This window comes from Lygodium microphyllum, chromosome 2 (assembly GCF_053477565.2).
Source record: "Lygodium microphyllum isolate KBCC chromosome 2, Lygodium_microphyllum_v1.1.10, whole genome shotgun sequence".
In the NCBI taxonomy this organism is placed as follows: Eukaryota; Viridiplantae; Streptophyta; class Polypodiopsida; order Schizaeales; family Lygodiaceae; genus Lygodium; species Lygodium microphyllum.
Window position 1 is genome coordinate 153865303 of NC_141136.1, and position 14462 is coordinate 153879764.

Sequence of the window (14462 nt, forward strand, 5' to 3'; positions counted from 1 at the left end):
TAATGAGACCTATTTCATATCTATTGATATGATGTTTCACTTTATGAGATGAGCGTTCAAAAAGTCTGCAAGTATGTATGTGATGTTTAACTCAGAGCAGGATGAGCTGTCTGTTGCTGCACAGCAGGTTTGAAATGTAGATCTGCACTTGACAGAGTTAGGAAGCTAACACATGGTCCATCATGATAGCATGTTGGTTTGGTCATTTGTTTTGTTATGGGCAGAGTTCTTCTGGTCACAACCACATTTGAACCTGTTGTGCTTCTTTGTGACGAAATTGTGTGCGTAGTAATTGTGATCATGTCATTAAGATCAAATGTCATTATGTTTTCAGGGTAGAGTTTGCCAAAGTGGTGTTTAAACTTTCAACTTTTGTTAGCTTGTAGCTGTCTAAGCTGTGAAGTTGAATTTCTACGTCAGATGTTTTGAACATAATGCATGGGATGTGCTTGATCATTTCATCATTAGAGATGGTCTATTGTGCACAATTAATTCTACATAAGAAATGCTGTACTAAGAATGCTTATGTTGGACTGTGACTATTGATAATGTTGTTTGCTGGATACTGTGCAAGCATGCGAGCTATGAGCAGCTCCATACTGTTGTTTAGATGCATGTATGATGTTGTTGGACTATAATCAACTCTGTACTGAAAATGACAGAAGTGACGTAGTATCTTTTGAGGTGCTTTCAGTTCCTGTTTAGTAAGGTTTAATTCTTCTATACCATTTGTTCTCTTCTGCTAAGTTCATAATGCATTGTGATTTGCAGAAGCAAAGGACAGTGGGGCGAACTAAGGTGTTATTAGAGACGGCGCCGGCTCATAGGCTGGCAGATATCTTTGTTGCCAGTTTTGAAGGGAGTTTTGATGAACGCTTGGCTATGCTTGATTCTGTGGATCTCAAGCAACGCCTATCCAAGGCTATTGAGCTTGTTACACGCCATTTGCAGGTGTTTTTTGGTGCTTCAAGTGTAATGCTGGTCATTTATGTTCTGTAGTGCATGTAACTCTCATAATCTAAAGGATGGGCCCTCAGTTTTGTTGTTACCAAAACAACAGACAATTCGAGTAGCTGAGAAGATATCACAGAAAGTTGAAGGACAGCTATCCAAATCACAAAAAGAATTCTTACTTCGCCAACAGGTAAGTAAAGCCTTGTTTCTGTTTTCTTTTCAAGAGCCTTGTGACTGCTAGTGGATCCCTGCTATGTACATGAGGTGCCCTTATCGTGACCAAATAGAGGGGATATTGGAATTATGAACCTCATATGGAGTAGCTGGCTCTTTACATATTCAAGTGATGAAAGTTCCTCACTTGGGAACATGAATAATTGTTACAGAATGAAATGTTTTTGGGATAGATATTGCTTCTAGAAGGGGGAGACCTTCCCAAATGAATTGACATGTAGTATACAACTAATTGGACATTTTGTCTCACTAAGATAAAGCCTTCCCAATAGGTTCTCATGTGTTTGTGACATGGGTTTGGTCTTGAAGATGGTACATTTTCTCAGAGTAATACTGTATAAATATACGTATATGTTAGCATGCAAATGCACCTTGTGTGCATTAATGTTGGTCTACTTGGTAGGTGCACATTTGGGCATAATTAAACAGGGAGCGACATATATATTCTGTAGCTTATGTATACCTTCCCTTTCTCTGTTTCATTCTCATGTGGGGAAAATTAACTGGACGCAAGCATATACCTTGTATCTTATGGATACCTTCCTCTTCTCTATTTCATGCTCATGTGAGGACATCACTTACATTGAATCATTTCGCACTATGACCATGGTATAGCAGATCCTAGGTGTAGAGGCTTTTGAGGATCAAACCATAAAAGAGGGATTTTGTCCTCTATTGTAGGTGGAAGTATGGACTCACCGTGAGGTGTAGCAGTTTCAAACATCAAATCTTGAGAGGAATGGATGTTGGGGATTTTGAAGATCAATCGTGTGAGAGGAATGGTGGCATGTATTGCAAGCAAAATGTGGTGTTTGAAATCACCATGAGATGTGCAGATCTTGAGCATGAAATCATGAGAGGGATGGTTGCTGTGTTGTAAGGGGAAGCGTAGACTCACCTAGGACTCATTGCTGAAGTATCAATCCCTTTATAGTCTGAGACTGGCAGCTTTAGCAAGGATAGTTTTAGTGTTATGAGGACATGTATTTTTGAAACCTCACTTAACATGTGGATTAATTTTTAATCACATGATTAAGTAAATATTGCACATGTGAGGTGCAACTGGGGTTAAAGTAAATTTACGAGCCCATGATCCGAAGAAATCACAGGATGTCAAAGGGAAAGGTTGCTATAAGTTATGCCGCATAGGTACTTGGTAGTATCTGGTACTAGTTGTTGGCCTAGGTCATTCATTTGGCCATAAGTGTCAGTTGCTCGGTGACACTAGAGAAGTGGCACTTAATGGTATCTAACGCCAATTTGATGGTCAAAGATGGGACAATCATGCAATGCATAGGAGGAAAGTCGGACTTTGTGTGGTGCCGAGAACCATAAGGATATGCCCGTACTCAATCTCGGGAGTTGGCTCCATGTTGACCAAGGGACAAAGCAGATCCACCGTGTAATCTGAGAATACCACCTGAAAGGAGACCTTTGAAGATAGTCAGGAGACTGGATGAGCTGTAGAACCCGAAACTCAACCTTAGGAGAGAAGCCACTAGCTTCGTGACTCCATGCTGGAAGGAATACGAAGTCCTAGGCAGCAAGCCGCTACTGAAGACCCAAGGGCCCCAATCTAGGTGGATCCTCTAGATCCCGGGTATGAGTAGAGGAAATGAGTGAAGGGCCACTCCTCAAAAGTGAAAGGTGGTGGTATTTGAAGAACTTCATGGCACATAGGGTCCCTCTCTGAATCGGAAGGAGTAGAATTAGGAGCGCCCTATGAAGCCGAAGAAGAATTAGAAGCTCCCCTCTAAGGGCGAAGTAAGAAAATCCCCCTCTGAATCCCAGTCTGAGAGAGAAAGGGAATCCAACCACTCATGGCTTACGGATTGCCAAGCATTTGAGGATGAAGGAAGTGCCGCCGGTTGTGCCAAAGAAGGTATCTGGGGCTCGGATGAAGAAGCCGGAAAGCACCCAGAAGTGGCCTCTCGAAAAGAGGGTGGGGAAGAAGGAGGCTCAGGATGAGCCAAGGGTGGGGAACAGTCACGGGCTCTTAGGAGAGTGGACTGTGGAGGAGATGTGGGCCGTGGAAGCCATTGTACCCGGAAGTGGATGGGGGAAACCTCCGCGCAGTGGGGTGGTCTCTTGGAGGGCTTATTGCCTCGGAAGGTCTTAGAGCCTCCATGTGCTCGAAAGGACTTAGTGTGCGTCGGTTGTGGCTTATTGCCCTGAGCATAATACTTTGATAGCCAATGCAGAACGATCTCTATGGCCCAGAAAGGAGAGGTGGCATAAGGAGTGCCTAGTGGAAGACGCATATACTCCGGAGGGGTGGAGAGCAAAGGTCGATGTCGACAGTCTTTGGTGGGATGACCGTTCGTATTGTAGTAGTAGCACCCAGTAGAAGTGCAATTTGTCAGTGGAGACGCCATGGTACTGGTGTGGCAAACTAGAGAAGGGAGGGTGGGAGCGAGAAAAAAGATATCTCCCAATGCACAATGGAAATGATAGAGAAATCAAATATTGATGCCAAACCCGCCACCGGTCTTTGTCTTCTCAGATGAGGAGAGAGAGAGACTAAAAACGCAGGTTGCGGGAGAGAGAAAGACTGAAAACGTAGGAAAAACTAGCAGCAGCAGTCAACATGCTAAAATCAGTTCCGAACAGTGTGTGGTAGGCTGGAAACAGGGGCCAGACTGTTGTAGACAGCAATGGCCAGCTTGGACCGATGTTCTCCATGTCCGAGGTGTGGGCAGCAAGCTGAAATACTTGAATTTTGCAAAAACGAGATTGTTTTCTGAATGGGGAGTGATCAGCAACAGTCGCTCTGCTGTGAACAGCTGTAAACTGTGGATGGAAGGCTGGAAACAGGTGCCAAATTGTAGATGACAGCAAGGGACAGCTGAGACTGCGATGTCCTTCACGAAAGGGGTGTGGGCAGCAAGTTGAAAACACCTGAAACCTGCAAAAACGAGATGTTGATGCAGCGGAAGAAGAAGAGAAGTGGATGCCGAACCCGCCACCGGTCTTTGCCGTCAGTAGGGTTTGCAAGGAGGAGCACGGAGTGAACTCAGCAAACATGGAGAAGAGAAGAGAAGAGAGAAGAAACTCTGATGAACGGAATGATGAAGTTCTGAATCATGGAGTGAATGTGATACAAGGGAACAAGGGTGCCGTAGCACAAGGAAGATGATGAAGATAGCTACGAACCACGAACCGCAATGTCATCCTAAAGGGGTGTGAGGGTAGTGGAGAGGTTGGAGAGAAGAGGTGACAAACCGAATGAATCAGCCGTAAGGAATGAATGAGAGAGTGACCTATAAATAGGTACAATCAGTCTAGGATGGCGCCCCTTTTTGGGGCTGCAAACCCTAAACACAAAACATAGAAACGCAAAAACACAAACTGCAGGTGAAGGGTTTCTCAACACCTCTCATGGTGACATGGGATGGCAATTCTTGTACACATCCCGTCCCCATCCCCATGACCAAAGCCTGTCCCATGTTACTATGGATACGAACTCTCCTATTTTGGTGGCGTTGTAAGTGATTGTCTTCCACTTGAGCATAACTTTTAATCTTTCAAACTTTTGCTATGTGGTTAGGCTTCAGATATTTTGTTCACTATGCTGTGGAAGAACGGCACACAATAGTGCTGGAATTCATTCTTAAACAGTAGGAAAACAATAGTTGCTGGCTTCCTAGTGTATGGTGCTTTGTGCACCCAAGATGTCTTCTGTTTTTGACACCTATTTGAATGCTAACCTGGAAGAGTGTTAAGAACTTGAACTACACAGATGTACCAATATTTGGGCTTGCAAGATGGTTGTCTCATTTATTTGGAGTATATCTTTAAATATGCCTGTAGGGATAGTTCTATTGTCTCCTTTGTTTGGAATAGCCAGGTATCTGTCATCACATGTGCCTGTAAGGTAAATTGTTACTCTATGTAGATGAGGGCTATCAAAGAGGAACTTGGTGACACAGATGAAGATGATGATGATGTAGTGGCTCTGGAAAGGAAAATGCAAAGTGCTGGCATGCCTGGAAACGTCTGGAAACATGCACAAAGGGAGTTGCGGTAAAATCTTTCAGATTTTATTTAATATTTTCTCTCTTTTGGAACTGTTTGGACATGCATATATTGTGGGCATTCTCTGCTGTAAATTTATGAACACTTTGTAGAGTTTCTTCGAGTGGTTGTGTGCCTGTGAAGTGTCTAGCAGATGCCAATACAATCCATAAGTTTGCTCATGCTCATCGTGGGTCCTTATATGCCATTTTCTTGTGACTGTTTGTGAAAGATCTGTACAAGCTTGGTGTTTTTCTCATATGGCTTTTTTCCAGGAAATTTTAAAGTAGATCCATGTAGCTGTAGATCAATAGTTTCAGTCCTCTGTTATACTGTGGAAGTTTCTGCTTGGTCTGTAAGTGTATTTGTTTTATATATAGTTGCTGAATTGTAGTTGATGTTTGCAGGCGATTAAGAAAAATGCAGCCTCAACAACCTGGCTACACTAGCTCCCGTGCATACTTGGAATTACTTGCAGACTTACCTTGGCAGATAAGCAGTGAAGAGCGAGAACTTAATCTTTCTGCTGCAAAAGAGCGACTTGATAGTGAACATTATGGACTTGGAAAAGTGAAGAAACGCATTATTGAGTACCTTGCTGTTCGCAAGGTAATTGATGTGTACTCGCATAATTTTAGTTTCTAACATGATCAAGGCACATCAGTCTGGATGTTGGAAGCTGGATTTCTCTTCAATAGTATTTCTTGTCACTAATGCAAGAATGGTAAATGCAGCTGAAGCCTGATGCAAGAGGCCCAGTCTTATGCTTTGTTGGTCCTCCCGGTGTTGGCAAAACTTCCTTGGCATCATCAATTGCAGGAGCTTTGGGACGACGTTTTATCCGTATATCTCTTGGAGGTGTAAAAGATGAGGCTGATATACGTGGGCATCGTCGAACATATATAGGCAGCATGCCGGGCAGGTTGATTGAAGGCATCAAGGTGGTGATTTGTGCTTATGTGAACTTGTGCAATGGGTCCTAAGGGAGCACAGATGTAGCAAAATATTCCCAATTTTTAATTGCATTTAGGTCATATATGTTCTGGTTTATGCAGAGAATTGGAGTAAATAATCCTGTCATGCTGCTAGATGAAATAGACAAGACGGGAACGGATGTTCGTGGTGATCCTGCCTCTGCACTTCTTGAAGTTTTGGACCCTGAGCAGAACAAAACATTCAATGATCAGTATCCTGTTTTCACCTGGTTACCCTTGTGGACTGAATTATTTTATAGTAGAAGACTAGTGTCAAGGGGTAAATTGGCACAAATTGTATAAGAAGAGTCTCAGAAACTTGGTGAAAACTCGTTGTGTAGGTTTTTCTTTCTGTACCAAGTGTCTGCGACTCTTGTTGCCATGCGATGATATCAACTTTCCTTGACCAGATTTTAAGTTATCTCAATGTGCCTTTTGACTTATCGAAGGTGGTTTTTGTGGCAACGGCAAACAGAGTGCAACCAATTCCTCCTCCTTTGTTGGATCGAATGGAGGTAATTGAGCTGCCTGGCTACACACAAGAGGAAAAGCAGAAAATTGCAATGCGCCATCTTATTCCTCGAGTCTTAGATCAGCATGGGTTAACGTTACAGCATCTACAGATTCCTGAGGTAACAATGGTTCATTTATGCTCTGTGTTAGCCAGTGCATGATAGATAACAAGTGAAAATTGGCTGCAAATAAAATTGTTTTTTTTTCAGCAGTTGAGTAATGAGGCAATTTACTCCTCTCATTTCTAGTGCTGTTAAGATTTTGGTTCAATGCCAAAGATTCATAGCAATTACTAGTGCAATGTAGGAACTTCTCAATGCTGATGTGATTTCTAGAGGTGCTTGAGTTTCTTTCTTCTATTGAGCATTCACATAGTCAATATTTTTCATGTACGCACTTTTGTACGAAACCGCATAGCATTGTCAGTGCCAAATAATGTCATGATGAAATGATGTGGGCTCTTCTCTTTCTCCTCACAACTTTTTTGTTGAGCACTCAGAGCAAGAGGAGGCAGGGAGAGCAGAAAAGGGGGAGGGTGGGTTGGGGGACTGGATGGAGAGATGGAGGGATTTGTGGCCAGGTTTTTGCTTAGATTTTGAACATTCTAAATCTTTAGGGTTTCTCCAAGACATGCTCCATTCTTGGGTCTACACATGCTACTGTGATGATTCATCACCTGCTGCCTCAGTGGTGGTGTTTTCGTTTTTATGTTGATTTAGCTCTCTTGGTGAACTTTGAAGCAATATGCTGTGGGGGCTTTCTGGTTCCCCCTAGAAGTGCTGATTCTAAGTTGTCCCTTATAGATGCGTAGCCATTGTGGTGCATGCACATCTCCTCAACCAGGAACCCGGCTGTCAATTAGCAAAGATTCAGAGGCAGCTATGACCTATTATATTGCTAGATGCAAGGTGCTGCCAATTGGAATGGCTTTGCGAAGCAGAAGGCTGCCCAATCATTACATCCATACAAGGGATAAGAAAAAGAACCAACTCAGGAAGGTGTCATACTTACAAATACGATTCCTAGCAGGATTGAGTTACTGGATGATCTGCAGCACAGCTACAAGACATAGAAGTCAAAGGAAATACTTGTTCATTCAGCTCGAGACTCTAGCTAGTGCAGCAGCTGGTGCAGCTCGTATAGATTTATTGCAAGTCCAGTAGCAGCACTAAATGCCATTACAGCAGCTCCTACAAGTAATTCATCACGTCCATTCCCTTGAAAGAATTGAAGACAGGAGAGGACACCAATCTGGCTTATTTTTAAGAGGAAATGAATCTACACAGAACAGGGACCTTTGTTAAAAAGTTAAGCTTCCTTTCTGCAAGGATTTCAATGCACTTTTCATGGGTTAGTCAATCTCTAGGAAGGACAAAGATTGTGCGATCAAGACTGGCAATGGTTAAAGCAGAAGGAGAATGAGAATCTTTAACTAATGTCCCCATGGTTGTAGAGGTTATCGATGAAGTAAACAAGAACAAGTTCAGATCCAAAATTAATCCCAGCATTATTCTTGCATGTGCCCTCATCTTAAGCAACTTTGCAATTGTATGATATCTGTCTTGCATTCTTTGCTACAGAACATGAGGCAGTTGGTAGACAAAAAGTCCTGAAGGCCTAAAGAAGATGGAGAATATGTTTGAACCTAAAAGCAAGGATAGGGGATTTTCAGCAGAAATCACCTTGGGAAACAGTCACAACAAAAGAATAACAAGTTCCAAAAGATGCTGAATATAAATGAGAAGGAACTTCTGCTACTCTTATTTCATCTTGCCTTGAATACAAACACACCATGCCACCCAAACCCTATTCAAATGTCCACTTGAAGACTTCAACCTACCAAACCCTAGAAATAATAGCCAACAATTAAGCTCAAATTTGTAAAGCATTTGCTTCAGTAACTGTCCAGCACAGTCATCATGAATTCTTACAATGTTCCTCTTGCAAACAGAGGGATTTCTCACAATAGAATCATGAGAAAATCACTTCTTTGCGATAGAATTGTCTAGAAATTCCATAGGCTCAAGATCTCAAAGAAGAGAGGAGTATAGACTTCAGCCATGTAAATTCTGGGAAGAACTTGAGAATGACAATATTTGAGCTATCCAGCTTGATCAATTAGTAAGCAATAAAAGGAGTGGGTTGGGATGCGTGTGTGGGTGTTCGGGGGGGGGGGCAGGAGAGAGAGAGAGAGAGAGAGAGAGAGAGAGAGAGAGAGAGAGAGAGAGGTTTTTTGGGGCTGTTGGCACAATTGGGTCACTCGGAGTGCTTTCATTCTCCTTAAGGAGGATTTAGTTCCTTGGCACATGGCAGTCTCTCTGTTTGACAGCTATGACTCTTGTACTTTTCATGTGATTGCTAATATAATTGCCCATTATGAGAGCTCCCCTGTAAAAAGATGATATACCAACAAGACACTAGGGTTTGCAGGAAGGAACACGGAGTGAACTTGGCAAACATGGAGAAGAGAAGAGAAGAGAGAAGAAACTCTAATGAATGGAATGATGAAGTTCTGAATCATGGAGTGAATGTGATACAAGGGAACAAGGGTGTCGTAGCACAAAGTGAAAGGTGGTGGTGTGTGAAGAACTTCATGGCACATAGGGTCCCTCTTTGAATTGGAAGGAGTAGAAGTAGGAGCCCCCTTTGAAACCGAAGAAGAACTGGAAGCCCCCTTTGAGGGCGAAGTGAGAAAATCCCCCTCTGAATCCCAGTCTGAGAGAGAAAGGGAATCCAACCACTCATGGCTCATGGACTGCGAAGCATTTGATGACGAAGGAAGTGTCGCCGGTTGTGCCGAAGAAGGTATCTAGGGCTTGGAAGAAGAAGCCGTAAAGCACCCAGAAGTGGCCTCTCGAACCTGAGTGGAAAAGGGTGGGGAAGAAGGAGGCTCAGGATGAACCAAGGATGGGGAACAGTCATGGGTTCTCAAGAGAGTGGACTGTGGAGATGTGGGCCGTGGAAGCCACTGTACTCAGAAGTGGGTGGGGGAAACCTTTGCGCAGTGGGGTGGCCTCCAAGAGGGCTTATCACCTCGTAAGGTCTTAGAGCCTCCGTGTGCTTGAAAGAACTTAGTGCATGTCGGTTGCGGCCTATTGCCTTGAGCATAATACTCTGATAGCTGATGCAGAACGATCTCTGTGGCCTAGAAAGGAGAGATGGCACAAGGAGTGCCTGGTGGAAGATGCATATACTACGGAGGGGTGGGGAGCAAAGGTCGATGTCAAAAATCTTCAGTGGGATGACCGTTCGTGTTGCAGTAGGAATACCCAGTAGAAGGGTAATCTGTTGGGGAAGACGCCATGGTACCGGTGTGGTAAACTGGATAAGGGAGGGTGCAAGGGAGAAAAAGGATATCTTCCAATGCGTAGTGGAAATGATAGAGAAATCAAATGTTGATGCCGAACCTGCGAGCGGTCGGTCTTGTCTGATGAGGAGGAGAGAGAAATACTAAAAACGTAGGTTGCAAGAGAGAGAGAGATTGAAAACGCAGGAAAAACCAGCAGCAACAGTCAGCATGTTGAAATCTGCTCCGAACATTGTGTGGTAGCTGAAAATAGGGGCCAGACTTTTGTAGACAGCAATGGTCAGCTTGGACCGTGATGTCCTCTGGTAGCTGAAATACCTAAAGTCTGCAAAAACGAGATTGTTTTTTGAATGGAGAGTGATCAACAACAGTCGCTCTGCTGTAAATAGCTGAAAACTGCGGGTGGAAGGCTGGAAACAGGTGCTAGACTGTAGATGACAGCAAGAGACAACTGAGATTGCGATGTCCTCCGCGAAAGGGGTGTGGGCAGCAAGCTGAAAACACCTGAAACTTGCAAAAACGAGATTTTGATGCAACGAAAGAAGAAGAGAAGTGGATGCCGAACTTGCCACCGGTCTTTGCCATCATTGGAGTGGAGGATCTTTGCGGTTGTTTGAGCAAATCCGGCTCTGATACCATGTCAAAAGATGACGTACTAGTGAGACAGTAGGGTTTGTTGGGATATAAAGGCCTGGTGACCTCCGTGTATATAGTACACGCACACTGTACATGTGAACGCGCCCTTTACGTGCCCTAAGTATAAATACATTTTATTCTTTGTGTACCAACATATGGTTGGTACACTTTTATCGTCTCGAACTTTCACTCTGCTCACACTCACTCCAGCCGTCACACTCATACGCTCACTCTTGCTCGATCTCAAACTCTCTCATCTGTGTCCTTCCAATTACAACAACTGGTATTAGAGCCTAAGGTTCTGTGCACGCTTCCCAACGTCTTACCAGTCGAAAACGACCAGCAGGAGAGCAACTGAGCATTTGTGTCGTGAACCAGCAGGTGGGTGACTAAGCTTTCATGTCGTGGACTAGCATGCGACTTTCTCCAAGCAGGTGATAGGCAACGACCTCTGCGGGTAGCGGGTGACTGGTAGCGCGGAGACCTAGCAGGAGTCGCGACGACTTGCAAAGGTCACGTGACGGGCAACAGGCAGGCGACGCCGATGGGCAAGTGCGACGTCGGACCTGACGGGGCAGGTTTAACGGAAAACCACCCCTGGCAAAGCTTTACTCAGTTGGGTCAGATTGACTGACATTCATGCAATTTTGGACTTGAAATTTTGGGGATTTGCGCAGAATTTTGGTAAATCTCTGCATCTTTTGCCCGTGCAGTGGTTGGTTAATGTATAAACAGCAGAGATTTATTTCTGGTTGAGGAAAAACAGCAGGGTATTTTGCTGGTTCAGCTTGTGCTTCCGCAGATTAGTGCATTTACTCTTGTGTTCGTGATAAAATGGCTGCAACTTCTTCTAGTTTAGACATCAAGAGTTTGATGGAGATCAAACAGTTTGATGGTCATAGCTTTAACCTTTGGAAAGACCGTATGCAGGGGATTTTGTTCCTGAAGGGTTGTGAGGATGCTTTGCACGAAGATAAACCCTCACTAATGTCTGATGCAGATTAGGCCAGAGTGAATAAAAAGGCCATGGCTTACATAAAGATGGGTGTCACTGATGACATTCTGACAGACATTAAGGGTTTAGACACAGGTTATGCAATATGGGAGAAGCTGAAGACTACTTATGAGATCACCACACCTGTTAATCAGGTGCATTTAATGCGCAAGTTGGTGAATATGCGATTGGATGAGTCAAAGCTTGCAGCTGAGCACTTGAGTGCATTTACACAGATTCTAAATTAGCTCAAAGATGCAAACTTGGACTTTGATGATAAGTTGAGGGCGATCTTTTTGATCATGACACTGCCGGACTTGTGGGAAACCTTGGTGGTTTCACTCAGCAATAACCCCAATCTCTCATATGATGGGGTGAGAGGTTCTACCTTGAATGAAGAAATTAGACGTATGTCTAGTGGAGAAGGCAGCAACTCAGCTTATAATGTAAGAGGCAGGGCTAAAAAGAAAAATGCATATGCAGGGCAGAGAAATAGGAGCAAGAGTAAAGGAAAGGATAAGAGTGACATTACTTGCTATCATTGTGGTCGAAAGGGCCACAAGAAACTTGATTGCAGGTTCTACAAGAAGGAACAAGAGAGAAAGAAGAATGCAGGAGATAAAAAGAAGAAGGAAGAAAAGACAGATGCATTGGAGACATCCAAAGGCAAAGAAAAGGCCAATGTGGCCTCTAGTGTGGTCATAGAGGAGCTTTCAGATACAGAGGCTGATGTATTATGTGCAGTTGATTATGATGCCCTTGTATGTCACATGCAGGATATGCAGATTACCAAGGCTGATGTGATTGATGCACTCTTGTCAATTAATGATAGTGTCACTGTGACTTGGATTGTAGACTCTGGTGCCTCTTTCCATGTAACTCCTTGCTTGGAGTGTTTTGCTGTGTTCAATGCAGGCAGTTATGGAAAGGTGTACCTTGGAAATAACCATGCTTGCAGTATTGATGGGATTGGCACCGTACACTTGTCTTTAGACAATGGCCAAGAGCTTGTGTTGAAAGATGTCAGATATGTGCTTGGTATTAAAAAGAGTTTACTATCTGTTGGTCAGCTTGACTTGCATGGCTACACCACACTGTTTGGTGGTGGTTTGTGGAAAATAAAAAAGGGTTCCATGCTGATTGCAAAAGGAACCAAGAAGGGCACATTGTATTGTTTGCATTGTAAAGCCTTGAATGACAAGTTTCTTGCAATTGCTGAAATTTGCATTGTAAAGCCTTGAATGGCAAGTTTCTTGCAGTTGCTGAAATTTGTAGCCACTTGGAGTTATGGCATAAGAGATTAGGCCATATGAGCCAAAAAGGACTTGATGTTCTTACCTCTCTGAAGAGGGTTGATGAAAAAGGCTCTAAACTTGATTTTTGTAATGAGTGTCAGTTTGAAAAGCAAATAAAAAATTCCTTTTACTCTGGTGTCTCTCGTAAGTTCAATGTCTTGGACTTAGTGCATTCCGATGTATGTAGTATGCCCGTGAAATCATTGGGTGGTGCTGCATATTTTGTCTCCTTTATTGATGATTGTTCCAAGAAGATTTGGGTGTACTTGCTGAAAAAGAAAAGTGAAGTGTTTGCTGTTTTTAAAACTTTTCATGCATTTGTGACCACTCAGATAGATAGAAAGCTGAAATGCTTGAGAACTGATAATGGGGGTGAGTTCACATCGACTGAATTCGAGTCATTCTGTGACTTACATGGTATTAAGAGGGAGCTTACAGTCCCTTGCAGTCCTTCAAATGGGGTGGCTGAAATATATAACAGGACTTTATGTGAAAGAGTGCGGTGCATGCTCTCCATTGCCAATCTCCCTCATGCATTTGGGGAGAGACTCAAAACCGCGGTTCACATTTGCAACCGCTCTCCAAATAGGTCCTTAAATAATGGCATCCCTGAGGAGGTTTGGTCTGGCAAATCAGCCTTATATGACCATTTACGTATATTTGGTTGTGATGCTTTTGTACATGTTAGGGATGAGCTGAGGAACAAACTTGACCCAAAATCCACCAAAGGCATTTTCATGGGCTATGGTGATGAGGGTGAATTTGGCTACAGAGTGTGGTTACCTCAGTCCAAGAAAATTATTCGCAGCCGTAATGTTGTGTTTAATGAGGCAAAATTGCTGAAAGGCTCTTTAGCCTCTAATGAAGATTTGAAAAAGGTGAAATTTTAGAGTTTGTAGCCACCTATAACTTCAGAAAATGAGCCTCAAGGTGCTGTACCATAGGCTGAAACTGATGATCAGCCGGTTACTTTTGAGCCAGATGATGATGGACAGCAGCAAATAGAAGCACAAGGAGGCCATGGACAGCAAGATAGGCTTGCTGATTATGAAAATGCAGGTGCTGGAAATGAAAATGAAGGTGCTGTACAGCATGCACAACATGCTGAAAATGGTTTACAGCAACAAATGAATGCTGAAAATAATATACCTCCTGATGTAGACCCAATTCCTAAAAATGTTGATCATTGGGTACGCAGGTCTACACGTGCAAGAAGGCAACCACATAGGTTTGACCCCTCCTTGCATTATGTGATGCTTACAGATGAGGGTGAGCCTCTTACATACAAAGAGGCCAAGTCATGTGAGTTCAGTAGTAAGTGGGAGCTAGCTATGGAGGAAGAGATTAAATCTCTATATGCAAATGATACTTGGGATCTTGTGTCATTACCAAAGGGAAGGAAGCCACTTCCAAACAAATGGGTGTACAAAGTCAAGACAGTTGATGGGAAACCCAAGTACAAGGCAAGGCTAGTTGCCAAAGGTTATGCACAAAAGGAAGGGATTGACTTCCAAGAGGTCTTCTCACCTGTTGTGAAGATA

At 43.4% G+C, this 14462-nt stretch overlaps 1 protein-coding gene across 1 annotated transcript in view; it reads left to right on the plus strand.

Moving 5' to 3' along the window:
* Nucleotides 1-14462, plus strand: part of LON2 (lon protease 2) — a 54213-nt gene that overhangs the window by 27869 nt on the left and 11882 nt on the right. Inside the window, exons 6-12 of the mRNA XM_087699756.1 lie at nucleotides 772-951; nucleotides 1061-1144; nucleotides 5084-5211; nucleotides 5610-5811; nucleotides 5937-6143; nucleotides 6258-6388; nucleotides 6595-6808. Coding sequence (XP_087555882.1) covers nucleotides 772-951; nucleotides 1061-1144; nucleotides 5084-5211; nucleotides 5610-5811; nucleotides 5937-6143; nucleotides 6258-6388; nucleotides 6595-6808 — 1146 coding nt within the window. The remainder of the gene's footprint in view (nucleotides 1-771; nucleotides 952-1060; nucleotides 1145-5083; nucleotides 5212-5609; nucleotides 5812-5936; nucleotides 6144-6257; nucleotides 6389-6594; nucleotides 6809-14462) is intronic.